Raw genomic sequence first — 26,435 nt, forward strand, 5'->3', positions numbered from 1 at the left:
CTCTCTTTGCAACTTGACTTACTCCAGTCCAACTTTCCTAACAGTGAGGTAATTTTCCTATGTGATTTTAATGTTCACACTCCAGCCGGCTTCCGTTTTCTAGTCACACCAACCCAGCTGGTCAAGATGCTGAGGCTTTTGCAATTACTAATGACCTTGCACAGATTGTTCATTTACATACAAGAATAACGAACAATCCTAACCATACAGTCAACACGCTTGATCTTTTTCTCACAAACAACCCTTTTAAGTACATGGTCGAAGTGAGAGGTCCTTTAGGCACTTCAGATCGCAACTTGATGATTGTCTCCTCTCCAGTGGAGCCTTTATCTCATGGCTATACACAACCTCGTGTTGTTTGGCATTACAAGAATGCAAAATGGGGTGACCTGCGAGATTTTTTTTCTTCTTTTCCTTGGTTGGATTACTGTTTTAAAACTTCTGATGTCAATGTTTGCCCAGATCGTGTCAGTGAAATTATTCTTGCAGGAATGGAATCCTTTTTCCCACACTCCTCTTTAAAATCTCGTCCTTTTAAATGTGCTAAGGCTGTTCAGGAGAAGTACATTGCATATCATAATTGGCTTGTTTCCAAATCTTCAGATTCATTTTCTGCCTACACCAAAGCTCGCAACAATTGTAAAGCAGTTATTAATCAGTCCAAACTAGATTTTGAACAGGCTAAGAGTAGAAAACTTGCTTCTTGCCCTAATGGTAGCCAAGCATTCTGGTCTTTTGCCAAAGCTATTGGCCACAACTTTTGCCCATCTCTTCTCCCACCTCTGTCAAAACCAGATGGTTCTGTTGTCACTGCAGCCAAATAAAGCTGACCTGCTAGCATCCCATTTTTCTTCCAACTCCTGTATCAATGATCTTGGTAAAACACCTACCACCATTCCAAACATGCTTCATTTAATGCCTCCTGTGGTCTTCCTTCAAAAGGATGTCAGAAGGATTTTGACAAATCTTGATGCTAAGAAAGCTCCAGGTCCTGATGGTATTTCTCCACTTGTTCTCAAAACTTGTGCTCCTGAACTTACTCTTGTTCTTTGCCACCTTTTTTCACTTTCTTATTCCAAAGGTGTTTTTCCTTGTGCTTGGAAATTTGCTCATATCCAGCCAGTTCCTAAAAAGGGTGACAAATCCCTCCCATCCAATTATCATCCCATTTAAATTACTTCTACTCTTTCTAAAGTAATGGAGAAATCAATTAACTGCCGTCTCTTATACTACCTAGAAACCTTCCTTCTGATCAATGATCGACAGTACAGATTCCGTCAGTGTCGATGCACTGGTGATATTACCCATTGGCTTATATTACCCATTTATGGACAAATTCAATGGAAAAGTTCAGGGAAACACAAGCAGTTGCTTTTGACATCTCAAAGGCTTTCGATCGTGTTTGGCATAAAGGTCTTCTAAACAAGCTTCTATCTTCTGGTTTGCCAACAGTTTTTTGTAATTGGTTATCCAGTTTTCTCTCTGATCGTTCACTGAGGGTGATAGTTTGTTGTTTGTTATCTGGTTTTTTTTTCAATTTGGCTTTAGTTGCTAATGCAACTTAAAGCCATATTGCCTCGGGGATATACAGTGGTTATTCCCTGACCTTTCCGCATCCTCCGGATTTGGTGGTCATGACCCCGGTCTCATCAAGAAGCGTGTGCCATGCACTGCTGCTCCTGCCCACTTGGCTACAGAGGTGCCAAGGGTGATGGTAGATGGCTCTGTGTCTTCTAACTTTTCCACTAATGCTGGTGTGCCCCCAAGGTTCAGTTCTTTCCCCCACTTTTCCTATTGTATATTAATGACCTTCTTCCATTGACTGGAAATCCTATCCCTAGTTTTGCCAATGATAGCTCATTGCATTCCACTTTCCATTTTGAGAAACCTTTCTCTGTTCAATCAACTTCAACTTCTCGAATATCTGCTACCAATTCCTTAAATTCTGATCTCCAGGTAATTCTTCAGGGAAACACAACTTAGTTGATTTCAATCCTTCTAAAACTCAGTCTTGTCTTATATCTCGCAAAAAGGATTCTTCTGCTCCTCTGCTTATCTTTGGTGACACTCCAATTTCCAAGAAAAATGATATATCTCTTTTTGGGATTACCCTGAATTCTAATCTCTCTTGAGACAAGCACAGTAAAAATATTGCTTCCTCTGCATCTAAAAAACTTGGTTTTCTCTTTCCCTCTCAGCGTTATTTTTCTATTCTCTCTGTACAAATCGCAGATCCGCTCTACCATGGAATATTGTTCCCAGATCTGGGGAGGTGCCCCCAAAAATCTCTCTCATGCTTCTAGATTCCATTGTGAAGAGGCCAGTTAGGTTAATTAATGACTCCTCTCTAACAGAGTCTCTCCACTCTCCGTCTCATAGATGTACTGTTTCTGCTGCATGCCTTTTCTACAGATACTTCCATGGGCATTGTTCTTCTAAATTGGCTTCTATAATTCCCGCTCTCTCTCTCTTTCAAAACAGTCCAAACACGTGTCGCCACCAGCCAACATCCATTTACTGTCTGACTTCAAACTCACAGAACCAACTTTTCATCTTCCTCATTTATTCATTCAACTGCCATTTTCTGGAACAACCTTCCTTCGTATGTATTTCCTGAAAATTACAGTCTACAGATGTTTAAGTCTAATGTCAACAAATGTCTTCTCAACCTCCAATCCAAGCATAGTCCTAAGCACTGTAGGTTCTAATACCTCTCGTGTTTGGGGTTTTCATAAAAAAAAAAAAAAAAAAATCTGATGAGTATGGGCTTGACACACCCAGGGGGGTTCTGAGCTGGATACAACATATCATCATTCTTCTCTTTCTTGGTGATTCCCTGCTTACTGCTCTCTCTCTCTCTCTCTCTCTCTCTCTCTCTCTCTCTCTCTCTCTCTCTCTCTCTCTCTCTCTCTCTCTCTCTCTCAGAGGGTAACTCGGAAGTTTTGTTGTTTTTTTTATTAATTTTTTTTTTTTTTGCTGATGCAGCATAAGGCTCCCCTGCACTATATGGCTAATAATAATAATAATAATACAGGTCTGAAAGCCACATTTTAGGAAGGATGTAGAGTTGCTAGACAGAGAAGGTACAAAGGGGTGCTTTTACCAAGAAAGGCTTAAGTGCTGCAAATTGTACTGTCTTGATACTAGGCACCTGCAAGGTGATCTGATTGAGGTCTATCAGATAAAATGAGGCCTCATTTTAGGAAGGATGTAGATTTACTTGAGCATGTAGAGAAGGGCAACAAGATTGGTGAGGTGAATGAAGGGATCCTCTTACCAAGAGGGGCTTAAGTTCTGCAGATTACAGTGGCTGGAGACTAGGCACCTGTGCGGTGATCTGATTGAGGTGTATAAGGCCTTGAATGGGTTGAGCACGCTGAATCCTGTTGGGATCCTTCCAGTTGTTCAGATTACGAACCTAAGGGGGCATAAATTCAAATTAAGAAAGGACAGATGTAGAATAGATGTGCAGAAATTTGCCTTTAGCCAGCGGGTGGTTAATTGCTGGAACAAACTTCCATCTGCCGTTGTGGAAGTTGTTAGGTTGAATAAATTGAAAGAGGAACTGGACAGGCATTTGGAGGGAATGGTGTGTTTTTTTTTTTTTTTTTTGGCTGATGCTGCATAAGCTCATACACTTACTTTCTTGCATCACATTCCACTACTACTACTACTACTACTACTATAAGGCCTTGAATGGTTTGAGCAAGCTCAATGCTGATGAGATTCTTCCTTTTGCTCAGATTACAAGCCTGAGGGTGCATAAACTGAAATTGAAGAAAGATAGTTGTAGAATGGATGTCCCGAAATTTGCCTTTAGCCAGCAGGTAGTTGATTGCTGGAACAGACTTCTATCTGTTGTTGTGGAAGTTGATAGCTTAAGTAAATTCAAGGAAGACGTGGACAAACTCTTGGAATGAATGGATGTGCAATGGCCAGCATGAAATGGGAATTTTTTTTTTTTTTTTGTCTGATGCCATATAAACTTGCTTTCTTGAACTGGCTGGCCACACATAACAAAAGCATAACTCATTGTAGGCTCAAACAGTATTTAACAGCCACATACATACAGTATCTCTTCAACTTAGAATGCATTTTCTTGATTTAATCTTTTAAATATTTTTTTGAATGGGTAGAAAGTTTAGTTTTTTGTCCATACAAACAATATTTATAAAAAATCACAGAGGGTATTGATCTACCATAGACTTTAACTGTGTATATTCTGAGAACAGTCTTTCTTCTTTCACCAACATCGGTGCTGGCTTTGTCAGGGAAACTACCAGTTCTTCCCCCCCCCCTTTTTTTTTCTTGCACAACCACACATTATAACCTCTCTTTCTCCTCTGCCTCCTTTCTTGGGTTTCTTTCCCTCCAGCAGAACCAATAAGTCAGTGGTATATGCTGTAACAAAACTTGAACGAACATTGATCCAGTAATTCCTAATGATATTCCAAACCACAGTATCAAAAATAGAGCTCTCTGAATACCCTTTTGTAATATTTTTGCATTAGAACCCTGTTAATCCGGACTTGACGTGACCAAACTCGGTCCAGATTAGTGACTTTCACTAATCTGGACCGAGATTAGTGAATTAACCGGAGGCTATCTTTAATGTACCATTTTTTTATTTAAAGTTAATTTAAACTAAATTGGTTTTTATATTAAATTAATATTTAGTGTAATAAGAGCTAATATGTGCTCAATATCTCCCATATTGTATTAGTTATTACATAATTTAACAGGGATTACCTTATAAAAGAAATCAAGGTAATCCTTGTTAAATTATGTAATAATTAAATTAATAAAACAATATTTCAAAGTAAAAATTATAAAAAGTAAAAGAACATGGTAAGTAAACAAAATACTGTACAAAGCAATAAAGTTTTAATGTAGACATTATATTACACAAAATTAAACAAAAAAAAAAATATTACAACACAAAACAAATATCTATTTTTGAGAAGTTTACTTGAAATAGTCCTCAAGGTTTTTTTGCTTTAATTTTGAAACTCACTTTCAAATTTAACACGTGTATGCATGGACAGTTCTAGCTGCAGCTTTCAGCTGAATAGGCCCACACTTGAGATTACCCTATGATTGTCTCCGACCATACCATATGGTCTGGTCGGATTTCTGGAGGTCACAACCTTAGATACTGGATTAATGGGGTTCTACTGTAAATACCTTTTCAAATGTAGTCTTACTCTCTTATTAATGTAATTTTTTATTAAATTTACATGTTTGTCATGTACACTCAAACCATGTGAGCCTTTTTAATATTGTGGGCCACCATAGATCATCAAAGGCACCCTGAAAGTCAGCAGAGAGAAACAATATGTATTTAAAATCAGATTACTGTATATCATCCATCACATCAAGCAACACCTCCTTGATGCCATGTCCCTGTTTATATCCATATTGCTTCTCGGATTAATTTTGGTAAAGCCTTTGATACCATTGCTGATGAACAATTGTGTTGTAAGACTTAGATCTTACAAATATAATGGAAATATTTATTTATCTAGAATAAATATATGAAGGGCAATGAAAAGTGAGAATTATTATTAATGTCTGAATATTAAGTTTAAAGATGGTAAATATTAAGAGGGAATATTTAGTTTGAATATGATAAATGTTACCGTTTGGAAAATACTGGATTTAGAAATATAGGAGGTTATAGATGTATGAATTAAAACAGCAGCTAAATGGAAACAAGAAGTTACAAATAATACAAGAGAACAAGCAATAACTAAGAGCCGACCGGGCTAGCCGAGTGGGTAAAGTACCTGCCCGGCAACCCAAAGGTCGCGGGTTCGATTCCCGCCTCGGGCTTGGATCAAAGTACTGCAAAAACCTTGGGAGGTGCAATATGGCCACAGAAGCCGATGCGCCAACAACTACCAAATCAAAAAAAAATAAAAAATAAAAAATAACTAAGAGCAAACTAAGACAGCAGCCACTAATAGGGAAAGAAGCAGTCATTTGCAAACAGGCGAGAAAAATTTACCAGAAGGGTAAACAAGGGGACTGTCCGGTTGGGCAATTGAGAACGCTTTGATCAAAGCATCATCTAGACATAAGTCGGGATGTTCGATATTCGTGTCGAAGAAAACATGCCAGGGTGTTGGATATTTATGGTAAGTTGGTAACATTTTAACAAGCTGTGAAAACACGAAAATAGCTATCTTTGAAGGTGATTAGCAAGTCATGAAAGGTTTATGCTGCCCTGTGAAATAAACAAGAAAATTACAGGAGAAAGGCTTGGTTTGTACACAGGGGAAATGTTTATGGTATTTTTTTAACAAATAGGAAAGAGGGGAAGGTTAGGCAGAATTCTTGGGATTGGTAGAAAGTCCTGTGGAAGGAGGTTCAACCTGCAGAAAAAGAAAGTTGTGGGTAGTCAGTGGGGAATTGAAGGTGTGTGAGAGGAGTAAGAGAATTTTTGGTTTTGATGATTGGAGCTTGCCCTCTATGAGTAGATCGGCAAGCTTAGTAATGAATAACATGTAGTAATTCTGAAGAGTATCTTGTGTAGGAACCTGCACATGGGTTCTAGATCCAACCTGTAGAGAATGAGTCTAGTATGTTGGTATGTAAATAGAGAACACATGAGAAGGTGTGTCCAGCTCATGAGCCCCAAAGGATAGATAGACCATCAGAAAGATTTGAACAAAATGAAAGTAAGCCTGTCTACCCTGGAGGAAACCAGAGTGCCGACGAATTGAAAGTGAGCCTGTATGCCACGGAGGAAACCAGAGTGCCAAAGAAATTAAAGTAAGCATGTCTGCCATGGAGGAAACCAGAGTGAAAGAGAATTGAAAGTAGCAGCCATTTCGGAACGTAAGTCTGTTCCAGTTTTTTTATTGAACCCCAAACTCATGGACTCGTAAACTAAACTCTGTGAGAAATTGATTGATAGTCTCAAAATAAATATCCATTTGTAATGTACAATTTAGTTGCTAAAGTTGAGTTAGATTGTAAATAATATGATGACCATGAGATAACATAAGGATAGTGGAAGGGTAATGAGAAAATAAAAAATAATATAAGGGAATTAATTAATAATAAAATAAATCATAGGTGTAGTAGGATGAGAATGCATTAATCTATATTATTATTCTAGACAATGTTTTTAACTGAGGATAACCTAACAGATAATGTGTGGGAGAAAGGAAATTTATTTATTAAGAAACTTGGAGAGAAAAGGGAATAACTAAGATGCTAACTAAGGAAGTAACTAAGATAGAAATAAGTGAATTATAGTGAGTATTACTGATGCAAGGTGATGGTAATTGTAATATTTTTCATGTGTTAAGAGTTAGATAATCTAACTAAATAATAAGAATAGTAATAAGTACTACTGATGTAAGTGATGAAAAATAGTAATTGAATTGATAATGATTTGATAGACAATGGTGATTTATAGTAAGTAAGGAAAAACTGATGCAAAGTGATGTATGTAAACTTGTAACGGAAGAGAAATGACTTTCTTGAGAATAGTTGATAATGAGTGTGAGATAGTGAATTGTAGTATATCATAGTTTTTATATTCGGAAATTCAAGATATGAAATTGGTATGTTGGTTATTTATGTAAATGTAGTTATTTGTAAAAGAATAAGAGAAGTTTACCTCAATATGATACATTGAACACTTCCGTACTCCAGAAATTAAAATGAATATAATATTACAGTAAAAATTAAATTAAAAAATCAAAATATTACATTACAGTAAAAAATTAATTGAAAACAATTAAAAAAAAAAAAAAAAACCAATAGAACACAATTAAAAACCATTTGAACGCAATTAAAAATTAAGTAAAAAATTAATTAAAAGAATTTAACGAAAATATTGCAAAACGATTTTCCTTCCTGAAGCTGACAACGCTTTTTGACCATGTGTCGTGGTCACAGTAATGAAAATTACCGAATAGGGGTGAGCATGAATCTTAAATAGAGATTATTTGTCTTTGCGCATGCGCGTGAAAGACCATCAGAGATTAGATATGGCCGACGAACATTAACCGAATTCTCGGTTAATTCTCGTGTAATTTAATTTCGATGGTTCGACATGAGGTAAATTGAGGTAAACTTCTCTTATTCTTTTACAAATATTGATATCAGTGTAGAACAGATTGAGCACCACAGCTCTGATTTATACTAGTAAATGTAGTTATATAATATTCATTAAAAGTTTATTTATGTAATTTTTTGTGTTGTCTTTAATGTTCTGCTGACATGCTGCCGTCCTGCACACCCTAGAATTTGGAACTTTCTGTGGCCTGCTCATGACTTCAGTAGGGTGGAAATGAACAACAATGTTATAAATATATATATATATCAATATATAAAAAAAAAACAAATGCCCACAATGTAAATGGGAGCAAGCACAAGTTCCTTAATGGATAAAGGGATAGTTAAGTAGTAGTAGAAGACAGAGTAATTATAAAGGGCCACTGCTTTTCGTGGATGATGTATATGGGCAGGGTGATTTGTGACACTAACAGAGATGCTACATCAAGTTATAAATAGACTGTCAGTCAGTGTTTCCCTTAATTTTGTCATGGAACCCTTTCAAAATATTTAAAAAATTATGGAATTCCAATTAAAAAATTTAAATATTATGGAACCATGCCATCAACATCCCTCCCGCTGTAGACTGCCCAGCTCCATCATCCCTCCCACTGCTGATGCCACAATCGGTACTACATTGTATGGCAGTGCCAAAAGTTTTTATTTTCTTTTATTTAAACACAATATTATGTTTATCATTTAAAATTACATACATATAGTTCATTTGATTAACATATGAACATGTGATTTTTTAAGCTAAAATTATTATAAAAAATATTTAATTCTTTTTAGGGAAACATTATTAGAATTTTTTTCTCTTGAAATGTTATTCTAATGAACCCCTCCTGCTCTCCATTTTCTGACAGAACCTCCACTTCATGGAACACAATTTGGGAAACACTGGACTAAGTGGATGGGCTGAAATTTGTTTTTCATTGATTAAAAATTGATAAATGCAATGTACTGCATTTGGGTAACAGTATTCACAGAATAATGTAACATTTAGCATTAGGATTAGTAGAGGCAAGAAAGTAAGCTTATGCAGCATCAGCCAAAAAAAAAAAAAAAAAAAAAAACTCCTCCCATTTCACCTCTCCATTTTTTCAAAATGCTTGTTCAGCTCAGCCTTAATTTATTTAGGCTATTAGCTTCCACAACAAAAGATGGAAGCCTATTCCACCAATCAACTACCCACTGGCAAATTTACACACATCTATTCTACAACTATCGTTCCTCAATTTGAAACTGCTGTGCCCCCTCAGGTTCGTAGTCTAAGCAAGAGGAAAATCCCATCAGCATGCAGCTCGCTCAACCCATTCAAGGCCTTATACATCTCAATCAGATCACCTCGCAGGTGTCTACTCTCCAGGCGGTGCAATTTGCAGAATTTAAGCCTTTCTTGGTAAGAGCAACCCTTTGTTCCCCTCACCAATCTTGTAACCCTTCTTTGTATTCGTTCTAAGCAACTCTACATCCTTCCTAAAATGAGGCCTCCAGACCTGTACACAGAACTCTAGGTGTGGCCTGACCATTGCCTTGTATAACGGAACAATCACCTCCCTATTCCTGCTAGCAAAATTCCTATATATCATTGAGAAGACTCCATGGTCTGTCCTGGCCCGTCTGCAGTGCTCAGCAAACTTCATATTTGACTGTACAATTACCCCAGGTCTTTTTCACTTTCCACTTCCCTGAGTGTAGTACCACAGAGTTGGTACATTTCTCTTCAGTTATTGCTACCCATATGCAGTACTTTGCATTTGTCAATGTTAAACTTCAGTTGCCACTTCTCAGCCTCTTTTTCCAACTTATCTAGATCCAGTTGGAGTAGCATACTGTCTTTACTGTTGTTAACAACTCTGCTAACCTTTGTATGCAAACTTGGACATTAAACCTGATATACCTACATCAATATCATTGATAAATATACAAAACAACAATGGGTCCAACACCCAACCCTGGGGAACTCCACTAATAACATTTGTCCACGAAGAGCAGCGTCCATTGATTACCACTCTGTCGTCTCCCACTCAACCATCCCTTTATCCATTGAAGCACCTTACCCTTAATGCTATACCTCTCCAATTTGTACAGCAGTCTTCCATGTGCAACAGTATCAAAAGCTTTCCTGAAATCCAAGTATATGATATCAAAATTATTTTTGACATTAAGTTCCTTTGTGACCACATCATAGTATCCAATCAAATTGGTCCGACAAGACCTCCCTTTAACAAACCCATGCTGTGTCTTATCTAGATCCAACTTATCTAGATCCAGTTGGAGTAGCATACTGTCTTTACTGTTGTTAACAACTCTGCTAACCTTTGTATGCAAACTTGGACATTAAACCTGATATACCTACATCAATATCATTGATAAATATACAAAACAACAATGGGTCCAACACCCAACCCTGGGGAACTCCACTAATAACATTTGTCCACGAAGAGCAGCGTCCATTGATTACCACTCTGTCGTCTCCCACTCAACCATCCCTTTATCCATTGAAGCACCTTACCCTTAATGCTATACCTCTCCAATTTGTACAGCAGTCTTCCATGTGCAACAGTATCAAAAGCTTTCCTGAAATCCAAGTATATGATATCAAAATTATTTTTGACATTAAGTTCCTTTGTGACCACATCATAGTATCCAATCAAATTGGTCAGACAAGACCTCCCTTTAACAAACCCATGCTGTGTCTTAACTATTACTGCAGTCTTGTCTAGATGATCCTGCAATGCTTCTTTAACCAGTGATTCCATTATTTTCCCCAGAACACAAGTTAAACTAACAGGTCTGTAGTTATTTGTGTCACCGTTTGAACCCCCTTTGTGAATTGGTGATACATTTGCACACTTCCAGTGCATGGGGACCTCCCCTGAGTTCAAGGAAGTTCTCATAATTATAGCTATGGGTTTGCTTACTTTATTTGCTGCCTCCTTTAATATAACTGGATAGATCCCATCCACCCCCAGGTGCCTTCATTATGTGTAACTTCTGCAATTTCTTCTCCACTTTGTTATTACAATCCTCTCAGTTATTACAAAATCAGTTAGCTCCCTGTTAGCATTTGATAAACTTCTGGCACTCCCCTCATTGAATAACTTCTCATGTGTGAATGTAGATGCAAAATATTCATTCAGTTTATCAGCTACCCGAGCATGATCATCAGTAGTCAACCCATCTATGTTAAGTGGTCCAATCTGATTAATCCCTTTCCTTCTAGAGTTTACATAAGTAAAGAACTCTTTGCTGTTTTTCTTTGCATCCTTTGCCTCTGTCTTCACCTGCCTAACCTCCTTTGTGACTTGATTATAAACTAGATTATATCTGCCATAGGCTTCTGTAGCACCTTATACTTTATATGCATCTCATACATTCTTCTTCTCTGCCACAAGCTTCGTTAATTCATCTAACATCCATTTGGGCCTAAACCTTGAACAGTATTTCTTAGTTGGAATGAAAAGCCTAGTAGCATCGAAAATTAAGTCACTGAAGGCTTCCCATTTAGAATTCAACGTTGGTAACATCATCGGTTGATCCCACTGTACAGAATTGAAAAACTGTCTGAGACCTTTGTAGTCACCTTTACAAAAGCAAAAGCCCTTCCCTTTAGCCTTGATGGTAGTAACATCTTTAAATAATCCCACATCAGTATATTGTGATCACTGTCACCCAGTGGTTCCTTTATCTGCAAATTCCTAATGCATGAATAATCACTGCTAATAATCAGATGAAGAGTATTACTCCCTCTGGTTGCCTCTCGAACATGTTGCTGTAGAAAACAGTCATCCAATAAATCCACAAAAGTCTTGCTAGTGTGCGAGTGACCAACCAACAAGTTCCAGTCTACATCTGGGAAGTTAAAATCCCCCATTATAAGCTATTCTGATTTACTTGCCCACTCTGTTTCTCTGCACAATTGCTCATTATACTCATCAGATTTATTAGGCCTATAACACACACCTACTCTCATTTTTCCTTTTCCAGTGCTTATTTAACACCAAACAGACTTAACACTGCATTATCCACCAACATCAATTGGATGCACTTCCTTAGATTTTGTCTTTCTTAACTAACAGCTTAACCCCTCCTCCCTTCCCATCCCATCTGTCCTTCCTGTACACATTGTACTCTCCAAATTCGAATTCACTGCTTATATCTGTGTGACATCATGTCTCTGATATCCCAACAATATCTGCTTTTGATGTCTTGACTAACACTTCAAGCTCATAAAATTTATTAACTATACGTCTAACATTAGTGTACATGCAAGTATACATGCACGTGTTCATACTCTTAGTTAAGCCTAACACAGCCCATGTATTTACTTGTTCCACTATGATTCCCAGCAGTCCTGGAAATCTCCATTACCTTGCTTTCTAGGCTGCTGCTCATTCTAATAGAAGCAAGGCAAGAATCACTTTTGCCTCTGCCTGCGGCCACAGTTAACTTTTTAGTCTGTGTATCCCCCAAAGCTAGCAGTTTTCCGACCCACCTAACACTGCCGATATCGATAGCATCAGCAAATATTCTTGTGTTATGATCTACCATATACATTGAAACTTCCCTTTAACGGACAACCATGGGGAACGAGAATTTATCCGTTAGAGAGAAGTGTCTGCTAACAAGCAGTCTGAGGCAGAAAAAAAAAAAAGAAAGAAAGACAAATCGTTAAATGTTTAATGTAAAATTAAATTAAAATGTATACAGATTTTGAACAATATTTTTGTAAATAATATACAATTACATACACAAAAGATAAAGAAAAATCGTCAAACATTTAATGTAAAATATAAATTATATACAGATTTTGCACAATATTTTTGTAAGTAATATACATACAATTGTGCTATGCATATTATGACTTTATCTTGAGAAAAATATATACAGTAATCACTTATTTTCCTGAGGCGCCTCCGTAGCCAGGTGGGAAGCAGCAGCAGCGCGTAGCACACGCTTCTTGATTAGACCGGGGTTCGAGCCCGTCACCACTAAATATGGAGGATGCGGAAAGGTCAGGGAATGACCACCGCATATCCCGGAGCAATATGGCCTTAGTTGCTAATGCTCCAAATAACAAACTAACTAACTTATTTTCTTCCGCACCTTCTTCCCGCTGATAATTTTGTTTTCAACATTTGTTTGGAGTGAAGAAACCATTGAAAGTCCTTCAGTATCTTCTCCAGCAGTGAAAAACATTTTTAAATGATTGATTTGTATGAGCGCTTCTTCCATTTTCATCGGTGGTTCATCGTTAATATGTTCTTCGACAGAATGACCTCCTTCCATTTCTTCATCCTCATGAGGAACTTCTTGAACAATATCGATGATCATGTCATTGCTTTCTAGAGCACCATCTTCTGTAGTGAGGTTCACTTGTAGCTGAAATATCGTACATTATCAATAGATGTTGAAGTTCTTGTTCTTGTTGCTCCACATTGCTGTTCACAACTTCAATTTTTGCGTTTGAGAAGCCAGACTTTACAAAATAGTTCACGACAGTTTGTTTTATAATTGCATTTACTGAAGAGGAAATCCATTGAATCGCATTTAGGATGCTGATTTTCTTTGCAAGGTCACTCGCACATGTTACATTGTTCATGTTTGCAATGAGATGTCTTAAAACACGTTTTCTGTAGTTGAAGTTTAAAATGTTTTATTATCCCTTGATCCAAGGGCTGACACTTTGCAGTTGTGTTTGGTGGCAGAAAAACGATTTGAATGTTGGACAATTCAGTGTGCGGGTGAGATGCAGCATTATCCATGAAAAGAATAATTTTTTTGTTTTGACGAATCATGTTTTGGCTAAAGTGGCTTATCCATTCGCTCATGATATCTCGTGCCATCCACGCTTTTTTATTGGACTTCTAGTCAACATAAAAAAGATTCAACTTTATGCCCTTGAAACAACAAGGATTTTGTGGTTTTCCTATAACAAGAGGTTGTTCAAAGTCTCCCAGCATATTTGTATACAGTAGTACAGTCAAGCGTACCTTAGAAATGTTTCCGCCCTGGCACTATTCGTTTTTTAGACTCATTGTTTTTTCAGGAAGAGCTTTAAAAAACAACCCTGTTTTGTCACAGTTGTAAATATCCTTTGCTTCAAAATCACGACATAAATTTTCCAATTTAACGGTCCACTCTGTTACAACCCCAGTATCAACAGATCCACCTTCACCACTTACGGTTTTCCAAGAAATTTTATGCCTTGTTTTGAACTTGTCTAGCCATCGCACAGAAGCGTTGAACTCATTTACTCCCATAGATTTTGCAACCTCCAAAGCCTTTTCCCTAATAATAGGCCCATTAATGGGAATTTTTTTAGCACGTCCGCGACAAAACCACTCATACGTAACTTTGTCAATTTGAAGTCCAACAGTTTTCGGGAATGATTTTTGAACCTGATCATTTCCGTGTTGCCAAAATTTTTTTGAGCAGTTCATTTTTTTTTCTTTAGGATGTCGAAAAAGACGAAAGGCCAACGAAATCCCCCCCCCCCCCCCGCACACACCGAATTCATCAGAAGTTTTACACGTGCCTTAAAATTCTTGAAAAAGGGTTTAGAACTGCGGTGTAAACCTTGATAAAATTCAGAGAATCAGAAATAGAAAATAAACACACGATTGAGGCAATACGTGGAAGAAAAGTTCCTAGAAAAAGGGCCGTGAGCTCGCCCGCTGTCCGTTGTGGGGAGATCAAATTAAGTGCTTATCTAAACGAAACGGTGCAGATTGCCTGTCCGCATCCATTACAGAGAATGTCCACTAGACAGAAGCTGAAAACATGTTAAAACCAATAGAGGAAAGTTGGGGAATTTGAAAATGTCCGTTGTAGAGAGATGTCCGTTAAAGAGAGGTGTCCGTTAGGAGAAGTTTCACTGTATTAAAGTTGAAGTACTGAAAAAACATCTAAAACTTTTAAGGTTGATTTATATTACGAGTATAAAATCATAAACTTGTATTAAAAGCATGTGCTTGGATTAGAAAGATATGAATTAATACAAATATTTAAAATTTATTATATATATATATATATATATATATAATATATAATAAATTTCCAAAGGTGAGCAACAATATACACAAATGTATATTGTTGCTCACCTTTGGAAACTTAGAATTTGTTCATCAGATGAAAACAGTTTGTGGAATTCATTGGTAGTTATATTTTGGGTTTACTTTTAGTTCTCAAAAGGTAAAATTCTCAAGATAATTTTGAGGTATAGTTTACAAAATAACCCAAACATTTAACAAGACATGACTCAGCCAGAGGCTTCCTGTTTAGATAGGTAACATTAATGAGTGGTGCCATGTCATCGTCTGTGCTTGTAGGTTTTGTGATATTATAATTAAGCAGATTCTGCATAGGTTCACACCCATATTATCTATTGATTGATAAAACACTAAAAAAAAATAAAAACCTATAAATTCTGTGAAACTTTTGAATGAATGAATTCATATTTTATTAATATCAGCAGCACATACAAGGTCATACTGTATATTTAAATAATATTTGTACATCTGTGCAAGACATATTATTTGTTATATGTTGCTATAAAGATCAATATTTAACAATCAGTAGTTAAATAAAGATCAATATTTATAATAATTAATAAAGCCCCCCCCCCACAATAATTCTGCAGCCTCCAATAATTAATGCTGACTGATAATTATTGTAGCGTAATAATTCTTATTGAAGTCCTAATAACTCTTATTGTGTTTTCAGAATTATTTCAGTCTAAATAACTCTGTGGTCTCCAGGGATCAGTAGACCACAGGCTGCAGACCTCCGGAGACTGCAAAGTTATTAACCTAAAATTCATTATTATTATTATTTGAAAAATTTTCCTATGCTCTCTTTGTAAAGAAAATTGTTTACAGATATTTTGTTTAGACCTGTGAATGTATAGATGCTCCTCTTTTTATTATATTTTATAAAATTTTTGTTTGTTTTATACTCTCAAGTCCAAGTTTTCCATTTAAAGTGTATTTTATCGATATGGCACATTGTATTTACCATAACAATTTTGGTAATTTACAGTTTAGAGTATAAACTAACTCTAACTTCTAACAAGTTATTTTATAAAACTCTCTTGCTATTACTGTATTTTATTCAGTGTATTTTAATATTAATTCATTCATTAAAATACTGGTTGCATTTTCTGAAAACAGATGTATTAAACAATGAATGTAAGTAACAGCTTGAGTTTTTTCCCAAATAGCAAGCATAATAGTATTTTTTCCACCAAATGGTTCCATAATTTTTTTTTTTTTTTTAAATGCCTGTGGTTTAACAGCTCATTGAGTTATTTTTGCTAAACCACCATAAACCAGACAGGCATTTATTTTATAGTGACAGGTCACTGAATTGTTACATTATGTTAGATCATATCTACATTATAATCAAATTTTATTATATAATGAAGTGATTGTTGCATGATATTAATTTTTTTTTATTTAAATTTGTTTCAGGATACAGTAGTTGGACTACAAGCTTTGGCAGAATATGCCATTGAATCACTTTCACCTCCTGTAAATTTAGTCTGCAATGTGACATCAAGTAATGATCGCCAACTGTCAAAGACACTTTCTTTTCAAAGTGATAATGCTCTAGTAATGCAAGAGCATCAAGTAAGTTAATTTTTTTTTCTTTAAAACTTTAAGTCGAGATCCTGATCATGGCAAGACCAGGATCATAGATTTTCAAACCAACAAATATAGTTGGTTTATACTCAGATAAACTAAGTTTGTAACACCTATCAATTTAGCAAGACTTTGAAAAATAAAAAAGAAACATAAAATAATATGAGGAGGACCTGAAAATAATTTTTTTAAAATAATAATAAAATAAAATAATAACAACAACAGCATAAAAAAAATTATTGAAATTTATCAAGTTTCGACACCCAACGTTATTTTGGTGTCGAAAAATCTGCAGTATCGATAATCTGTTATGCTTTCTATGCAAAGTTGTTCTTGCTAAGGTAAATCTTTACTAAAGGTGAGAAATGACAGCAGAACCACTCTTGGAACAAGATCCTGTTCCAAGCTTCCTTATTTAACCAAAGCTTCCTAATTTGACTTTAAAATAGATGAACCCAAGAGCTTTGAAAGTTTTCAAAGCTCTTAAGTTATTGTAGTGATAATTGAGTCAAATTGAACTTGAAATTCCTAGCAGAATTGTATCCTAGATGATGTCATTTAATTCTTAGGTAACTTATATACATGGTTATTCTCTGAATACTGATCAGAAGAATTTACAATTAATTATTTTGAGAGTGAATACAATCATTAATCATATTTGAGAGTCGTATGCTTGAACCACAGCCCACTCAAATATGTGTGCTTCTGCACTCTTGTGATTGACTATAAGGCTGTGTTTCACTGTGATTAGAAAGCTCATCTTCATGGTGAAAATAGTGTTGATCAACTTTCAGAGAAGCCACATTTCATTGTTGTTTAGGACAGTATCTAAGCTCTTCAATAATTTGTGCAAACTTACTGTCATAACTTATTAGTATTAGTAGTGACAAATGATGCAAGAAAGTGAGTTAGCATTAGTAAAGGCACATGATGCAAGAAAGCAAGCTTATATAACACCAGCCAAAAAAAAAACAATTAAAAAATAAAAACAAACAAATCTTCTAATTTCACTCATCCACTCACTCCAAATGTTTTGTCTAGTTTTGCCTTGCTTGAATCTATTTCAGCTATCAACTTCTTCAACAACAGATGGAAGTTTGTTCCAGCAATCAACCACATGCTGGCTAAAAGCAAACTTCTGCACATCTATCCCTGCAACTGTCTTTCCTCAGTTTGAATTTATGTCTTCTCAGGTGATTATTCTGAACAAGAGGAAGAATCCCATCAGCATTGAGCATGCTCAAACCATTCAAGGCTTTATACACCTCAGTCAGATCACCTTGCAGGTGCTTAGTTTTTTTTTTTTTTTTTTTTGGTAATTGTTGGCACATAGGTTTCTGTGGCCATAATGCACCTCCCAAGGTTTTTGCAGTACTTTGATCCAAGCCCGAGGCGGGAATCGAACCCAAGACCTTTGGGTTGCCAGGCAAGCACTTTACCCACGCGGCTAGCCCGGTCGGCCTAGGTGCTTAGTCTCCAGACACTGTAATTTGCAAAACTTAAGCATTTCTTCGTAAGAGCAACCCTTTGTTCCATTCACTAATCTTTTTGCCCTTCTTTCCACTCGCTCCAGCAGCTCTGCATCCTTCCTAAAATGAGGCCTCCAGAACTGTATATAGTACTCAAGGTGTGGCCTGACTATTGCCTTGTACAAGGGGATAATCACCTCCTTATCCCTGCTCGCAAAATTCCTGTATATCATTGACAAGACACCATGAGCTACTCTTGCAGACCATCTGCACTGCTCAGAAAACTTCATATTTGCCTGCCCAATTACCCCCAGGTCCTTTCCATTCTCTACCACTGTCAGTGTAGTACCACACAGTTGATACGTTACTCTGAGGTTACTGCTTCCCATATGCAGTACTTTCCATTTGTGAATGTAAAACTTCAGTTTCCACCTCTCAGCCCATCTGTTCAACTTTTCTAGATCCTGTTGCAGAAATGTACTGTCGTTAGTATCCTTAACAACCCTGCCAACTTTTGTATCATCTGCAAACTTGGACATAAGCTTGATATACCATCATCAGTATCATTAATAAATACAGAAAACAACAATGGACCCAACACTGAACCCTGAGGGACCCAACTAATAGCATTAGTCCACAAATAGCAGTGTCCATTGATTACCACTCTCTTCTCCGACTTAACCATCTCTTTATCCAAAGCAGCAATTTGCCTCCAGTGCCACACTGCTCCAATTTGTGCAGCAGTCTTCCATGTGCAACAGTATCAAAAGCTTTTCTAAGATCCAAATATATGATATCAAAGTTATTGCCTGCATCCAGTTCCTTTGTGACCACATCATAGTATCCAATCAAATTGGTCAGAGAAGACTTCCCCTTAACATGCTGTGTCCGAGAGGCGCCTCCGTAGCCAGGTGGGAAGGAGCAGCAGTGCGTAGCACACGCTTCTTGATTAGACCGGGGTTCGAGCCCGTCACCACCAAATACGGAGGATGCGGAAAGGTCACGAAATGACCACCGCATATCCCGGAGCAATATGGCCTTAGTTGCTAATGCTCCTAAAAACCAAATAACAAACAAATAACAAACAGCTGTGTCCGAGCTATAACTGAAGTCTTGTCTAGATGATCCTGCAGTGTTTCTTTAACCAGTGCTTCCATTAATTTCCCTGGAACAGAAGTTAAACTGACGGGTCTGTGTTTAGCCCTCATTTTGTGCTGGTCCGATTTGCACCGGTGCCAATCACTAAGCACAATTCCAATTTTTATTTATTTTTTTTTTGCAACATTTTTTTTTTTTTTTTTTTTTACAAATTTTTTATAAATTGAAAATTTAAAGTTGTCAGACAAAATTTATCGGTGTCATATTGTGCTATCCACTGTTCACATGATTTCGGACAATCTGAGGCAATCTGTATCAGAGACAAGAAAGATTCCTGCCCTCAAAGTAACCACTCGTGGATGCGGGTAATAAAGGTTCATGCGGTGAACCATTCAGTTAGTTGTTGTTTACGCTATTTACACGTGTTTGAAATTTATTATGCTAGCATTTTTTATTAATTGTGCTATTAATAAATTAAATAAAAATAATACTGATATCCATGGGCAGTTTTTGCCAATCGTGTTACAAAGTTTTTAATTTAATACAATAAAGAAACCCATATCTGGTAAAAGAAGTTCATTGAATTCTAGTGAAATATTCGGAGGATGGAATGTGGTGAAAGCCCTAATGTGCATAGTGCTATGAATATGCCTTCATCAACTATTACTACAACTATGAAGAATGCTAATAAAACAAAACAATCGATGCAAAGTGGTAGGTAAAATATTTGGTGCCATGAACCTAATCCTGTGATTTCTGATTGACACCGTTAAATAAAGGGTTCCATTTGCACCTGTCCCCTCAGGAACCTAACCCCAATGTAAATCGAGGACTACCTGTACTTGTGTTGCCCTTCGATCCTCCTTAGTAAATTGAAGTCACATTTGCACATCTCCATTCCAAGAATACCTTCCTATAGTCCAAGGAAGCTCTCATACTTAAGGCTAAGGGTTTGCTTACTTCCTTTGCTGCCTCCTTTAATATAACTAGATAGATCTCATCCACCCCAGGTGCCTTTCTTATGTTTATCTTCAACAAATTCTCCTCCACTTTGCTCTCAGTTATTACAAAATCTTATAGCTCATTGCCAGAGTTTAATTCACTTCTGGCATTCCCCTCCCTGAATAACTCCTCATGTGTGAATGTAGATGAAAAATACTCATTTAGTTTGTTAGCTACCTGAGCAAGATCATCAACAGTTAAACCATCAGTATCCAGTGGATCAATCTGATTCATCCCTGTCTTTCTAGAGTTATATCTAGAAAGACGTTCTAGAGTTATATCTAGAAATTACAGCTTATATCTATCATAGATGCGCCTCCATAGCCAGGTGGGAAGGAGCAGCAGTGCATAGCACACGCTTCTTGATTAGACCGGGATTTGAGCCCATCACCACCAAATACAGAGGATGCGGTAAGGTCAGGGAATGACCACCGTATATTCCAGAGCAATATGGCCTTAGTTGCTAATGCTCCTAAAAACCAAATAACAACATACAAACAACTATCATAGGCCTCCGTGTCACCCATTGATTTATATGTATCCCATGCATTTTTCTTCTCTGCCACATGTCTCATTAGTTCATCTGATCTGACACCCATTTAGGCCTAAACCTTGAACAATATTTCTTAATTGGTGTGAAAAGCCTATTAACTTCCAAGATTAATTCTTTGAATGCTTCCCATTGTGAATTTGCTGTTGGTAACATCATCAGTTGGTCCGACTGTATAGAATTTAAATACTGTCTCAGACCTCCATAGTCGCCTTTATGAAAGGAAAAACCCTTCCCTTTAGCCCTGATGGTAGTTACCTCTTTGAGTAAATCCCACTTCAGCACACTACGATCACTGCCACCTAGTGGTTCCTTTATCTGCAGATTCTTAATGCTTGAAGAATCACTACTGGTAATCAGATCAAGAGTATTATTCCCTCTAGTTACCTCCCGAAAATGCTGCTATAGAAAACAATCATCCAATAAATCCACAAAAGCCTTGCTGGTGTATGAGTGACCAACCCACAAATTCCAGTCAATATCTGGGAAATTAAAATTCCCCATTATAAGACTCTCTGATTTACTGTCCCACTCTATTTCCCTGTACAGCTGTTTATTATACTTATCAGAATCATTAGGCCTATAACACGCTCTTACTCTCAATTTTGATTTCCCACTGCTTATGTCACACCAAACTGACTCGACATTGCACTGCACTGTCCAGCCATGTCGACTGGCTGTACTTCCTTGGATTTTATGTGTTTCATAACTAATAGCATAATTCCTCCTCCTTTCCTATTCTTTCTATCCTTCCTGTACACATTGTACTCCCCAAATTCCATTTCTGCATTCCTTCTATCTGTGTGGCATCACATCGTTGATATCCCAACAATATCTGTCTTTGTTGTTTCGACCAACACCTCAAATTCATCAAATGTATTTACCAAACTTGTAGCATTGGTGTAGACGCAAGTATACATGCACTTGTTCCTATTCTTAGCTACCCTAACACAGCCCATGTGTTTATTTTTTATTAATTTTTTTTTTTTTTTTAGGAGCATTAGCAACTAAGGCCATATTGCTCCGGGGATATGCGGTGGTGGTCATTCCCTGACCTTTCCGCATCCTCCGTGTTTGGTGGTCACGGGCTCGAACCCCAGTCTAATCAAGAAGCGTGTGCTACGCACTGCCACTCCTGCCCACCTGGCTATGGAGGTGCCTCCATATGTTTACTTGTACTGTAATGTTTATATAGCATTAGCAACAAAAACTCACACACACAGCCCAACTTATCTGTCCATCCCTTCTAACAGTTTGCTAATTCAGACTAATGACTTTCACAACACAAGAAGGTGGTTTGTTCCAACAATCAATTACTCTGATTGAAAGCAAATTTTCGCCCATCTATGATTCAGCCAGTCTTGTTCATTTTATATTCCTTTGTGTGTTGTATGAGAATGAATAAGAATGCCATTTGGTAACATTGCTTGCTGACTCAACCAAATAAATTATTATTAGTAAAGAGAAAAAAGCAATAAAAATAATAATACACTTTATCTCTACCACTTGCATCCAGCTCATCATGCTATTCTCACTTGAGATGGTACCTATCCAGGTGTTCCTTAACACTATACTGGGCGCCTCCATAGCCAGGTGGGCAGCAGCAGTGCGTAGCACACGCTTCTTGATTAGACCGGGGTTCAAGCCCGTGACCACAAAATACGGAGGATGCGGAAAGGTTAGGGAATGACCACCGCATAACCCCGGAGCAATATGGTCTTAGTTGCTAATGCTCCTAAAAACCAAATAACAACAACAACACTAGACTGTCATCTTTTATCTCTTGGGAACACAGTTCATTCCAGTGGTTGAGATACTGGCTAAATGAAAGCTTTCTGAGTTTCAATCTATTAGATTCCTCCTCAGTAGATTATATTCATGTATTTGAAATTTACATATGTAACTGTGAGATAAGTAGCTTTGTGATGACAGATAAAAGATCCAATAACAGATAAGAGAATAATGATGTTGAACAGTGGACAATAGATAAGAGAATAATGGCATTAAAAAGTGGAAAACAGATATAAGAAATAGTTTCTTATATCTGTTGAAGAAATTTTATTCATAGCAGTAATGTGCATCTAATGCTACACTTCTACAATTTGTACTGTAGTCTTTTGTGGGGAACAGTGCCAAAAACTTTATTGAAATCTAAATGTATGATAGGCCTCCATAACTGAGTGGTCAGGAGCGAGAGTGCAGTAGCACATGCTCTTTGAGTAGACTGGAGTTCAAGCCCCCTGCATGCTAAATACAGTCGATCTGCCAACCTGCATTGGATCAATGTGGCAGATTATGGTCCATTTTCCTCAACATTAACACTGAGGAGGCTTCCATCCTGCAGTGGATTGATAATGGCTGCAGTTCAAATGTATGGCGTAAAATTATTTTTCTATTCCCTTCTTTAGTTACTGCATCATAGTAGCTAATCAAAGATTGGTCAGGCATGATCTAACCTTAACAGATCCTTGCTGTGCTTCCATATAATTGTTTTCTTGTCAAGATGATTTTACATTACTTCTTTAACCAGTGAATACATTATTTTCCATGGAACATAATTCAAGTTTACAGTTCAGTGATTACTCACTTTGCCTTTTGACCCCATTTATTAATAGATATTTTTACATCACCAATCTGTAGGTATCTCCCTGAATCGAAGAATTCCCTCCTAATTGTGGCTTCAAGTATACCAAGCCATTATTATGGTCTAGTGTACTTCTAGTATCTCCATACCTAAAAACTTCTTCATGCTTGAAGTCATGCAAAATATTTAACAGTTTTTCCAGCAAGCTGAACATGACCATCAGTAGTTATACCTTTCATATCTAATGGGTCATGTAGTTCATTCCTTTTCTTCTAATATTAATATAAGGAAAGAATTCTTTGTGACTTTTCTCTGCATTCTTAGCCAAAGACTTTTCATAAACTACCTTAGCCTGCCCAACTCTTAGTTACATGATTGCAGACTAGTTTTTACTTACTGTAGGTGTCTGTATTTCCTGGTAATTTATAATCCTCTCATGCATTTTTATTCTCTGTCACTAGTCTCATCAGTTCATATGACATCCATGTAAGTCTAAATGTCAAAAAATATTTCTTAGTTGGTATCAAACACATGCATAAAGAATCGGCAGGTAAAAGACCCACTGAGTGGCAGCAATCACAGTGTACTAATGTGGAATTAAATCAAAGACATAACTACTGTCAAGGGAAAAGGGAGAGATTTCTGACAGCATTCTAAATGGGAAATATTCAGGAAAGTAATCAAAGAAGCCACTAGGCTTTTCATACCAATGAAGAAATGCTGTTCAAGGCATAGACCTAAATGGATGTCAGATGAACTAGTGAGACATGTGTCAGACAAGAAAAGTGCCTGTGGTGCATATAAATTATATGGTGATACAAAGCCTATGGTAGATATAAATTAGTTTGTAATAAAGTCACAAAGGACATTAGGAAAGCTAAGACAGATTATGAGAAGTCTCTGGCAAAGATTGCAAAGAAAAACTGCAAAGAATTTTATGCTTATATTAATAGCAGAAGGAAGGGGTTGAATCACAGTGGGAAACTTAATGTCTATGGGTTAACTGTTGATAACCCTGCTCAGGTTGTGGACAATTTGAATAGATATTTTGCATCTACATTTGCACCTAAGGAATTCTTTAGGGAAGGAAAGGCTAGCAGTTTATCAAATCCTAACAAGGAGGTAAATGACTTTTACCTCCTTGGTAAAAAGAAATCATTGAGGATAGACATAAAAAAGGCACCTGTGTGGATGGAATCTATCCAATTATATTAAGTGGTCAGCAAAAGAGTTATGCAAACCCTTAGCCATAATTATGAGAGCATCTCTGAATTCAGGGGAGGTCCCTTATTTACTGGAGATATGCAAATGTATTCATAATTCATAAAGGGGGATCAAAAGGTGACATGAGTAATTACAGACCTGTTAGCTTAATGTCTGTTCCAGGGAAAATAATGGAATCACTGGTTAAAGAAATAGTGCAAGACCATCTGGACAGGAATGCAATTATACTGCAATCACAGCATAGATTTGTTAAGGGTCTTGTCTAACCAATCTGATAGGTAACTATGATGCAGGGATCAAGGAACTGGATGCAAAAAATAATTTTGACATTTATTACTTATTCATATACAGTACTTGGATTTTAGGAAGGCTTTTCATAATGTTGCAGATAAAAGACTGCTGTACAAATTGGATCACTGTGGCATTAAGGGCAATTACTGCTATGGATAATGGGAGAAGACAGAGAGTGGTTATCAGTAGGTACTGCTGTTCATAGACTTATGTTATTAGTGGAGTTCCCCAGGGTTCAGTGGGTTGTTTTCAATATTTATCAATGATATTGATGAAAGTAAAACTGCAGCCATTATCAACCCACTGCAGGATGGAAGCTTCCTCAAAAATTCATGTTGAGGGAATTGAACCATAATCTGCCACACTGGTCCAGTGTAGGTTGGCAGAGTGACCGTATTCAGCAGTCAGGGGCTTGAACCCGGGTCTACTCAAAGAGTGTTTGCTACTGCACTCCTGCACCTGACCACATTCAGCTACCGAGTGATGAAGGTATATCAGGTTTAATCTTTAAGTTTGCAGATGATACAAAGATTGGCAGGGTGATTAATGACAGTCATCAAGGTGAGCTGCTACATGTTCTAGAAAAATTAGGTTGATGGGCTGAGAAATCGCTTAATGAAGTTTAACATTGACAAATGCAAGATAGCAGTAACCCCAGAGTAACTTATCAGCTGTGTGGTATTATGCTCAGGGTAGTGGAGAATGAAAAAGCCTTTGGAGTTATTCTGCAGTCAGACATTAAATTCTCCTTGCAGTGCAGGCATACTGCCTGGACAGCTCATGGGGTTTTGTTAATGATATACAGAAACTTTGCTAGCAGGAATAAGGAGGTGATTATCCCTTTGTATAAGGTCATGGTTAGGCTGCATCTTGAGTACTATATACAGGTCTGGAGGCCTCACTTTAGGAAGGATGTAGATATGATGGAAAAGGAGTAAAAGGGTCTTACCTAGAAAGACTTCAGTTCTGCAAATTGCAGCATCTCTGTGGGGCAATCTGATTGAGATGTGTTTAAAGTCTTGGATTGAATAAGTTGAATGTTAATGGCATTCTTCTACTTGCTGAGACTATACATATGAGGGGGCATAAATTTAAGTTGAGAAAGGATGGTTATATAGATGTGCGGAAGTTTAATGCTTAATGTCCAAGCTTAATGTCCAAGTTTGCAGATGATACAAAGGTTGGCAGGGTTGTCAAGGACACTACTGACACTATGCTGCTGCAACAGGATCTGGAAAGGTTGAGCAGATGGGCTAAGAGGTGGCAAATGAAGTTTAACATTGACAAATGTAAAGTACTACACATGGGAAACAGCAACCCCAGAGCAACGTATCAACTCTGTGGTACTACACTGACAGTGGTAGAGAATGAAAGGGACTTGGGCGTGGTTGTGCAGGCAGATATGAAGTTCTCTGAGCAGTGCAGACGGGCTGCAAGAGTAGCTCATGGAGTATTGTCAATGACATACAGGAATTTTTCCAGCAGGGATAAGGAGGTGA

The 26,435-nt window shown here is 37.1% G+C and overlaps 1 protein-coding gene across 1 annotated transcript in view; it reads left to right on the forward strand.

Annotated features, from left to right (window-relative positions):
* LOC150081006 (venom factor-like) overlaps positions 1-26,435 on the forward strand; it is a 785,003-nt gene that overhangs the window by 520,172 nt on the left and 238,396 nt on the right. The window contains exon 29 of the mRNA XM_090382066.1: positions 16,548-16,706. Coding sequence (XP_090238192.1) covers positions 16,548-16,706 — 159 coding nt within the window. The remainder of the gene's footprint in view (positions 1-16,547; positions 16,707-26,435) is intronic.

The sequence above is a fragment of the Mastigoproctus giganteus genome, chromosome 9, assembly GCF_048544385.1.
Source record: "Mastigoproctus giganteus isolate SK-2022 chromosome 9, ASM4854438v1, whole genome shotgun sequence".
NCBI lineage: Eukaryota > Metazoa > Arthropoda > Arachnida > Uropygi > Thelyphonidae > Mastigoproctus > Mastigoproctus giganteus.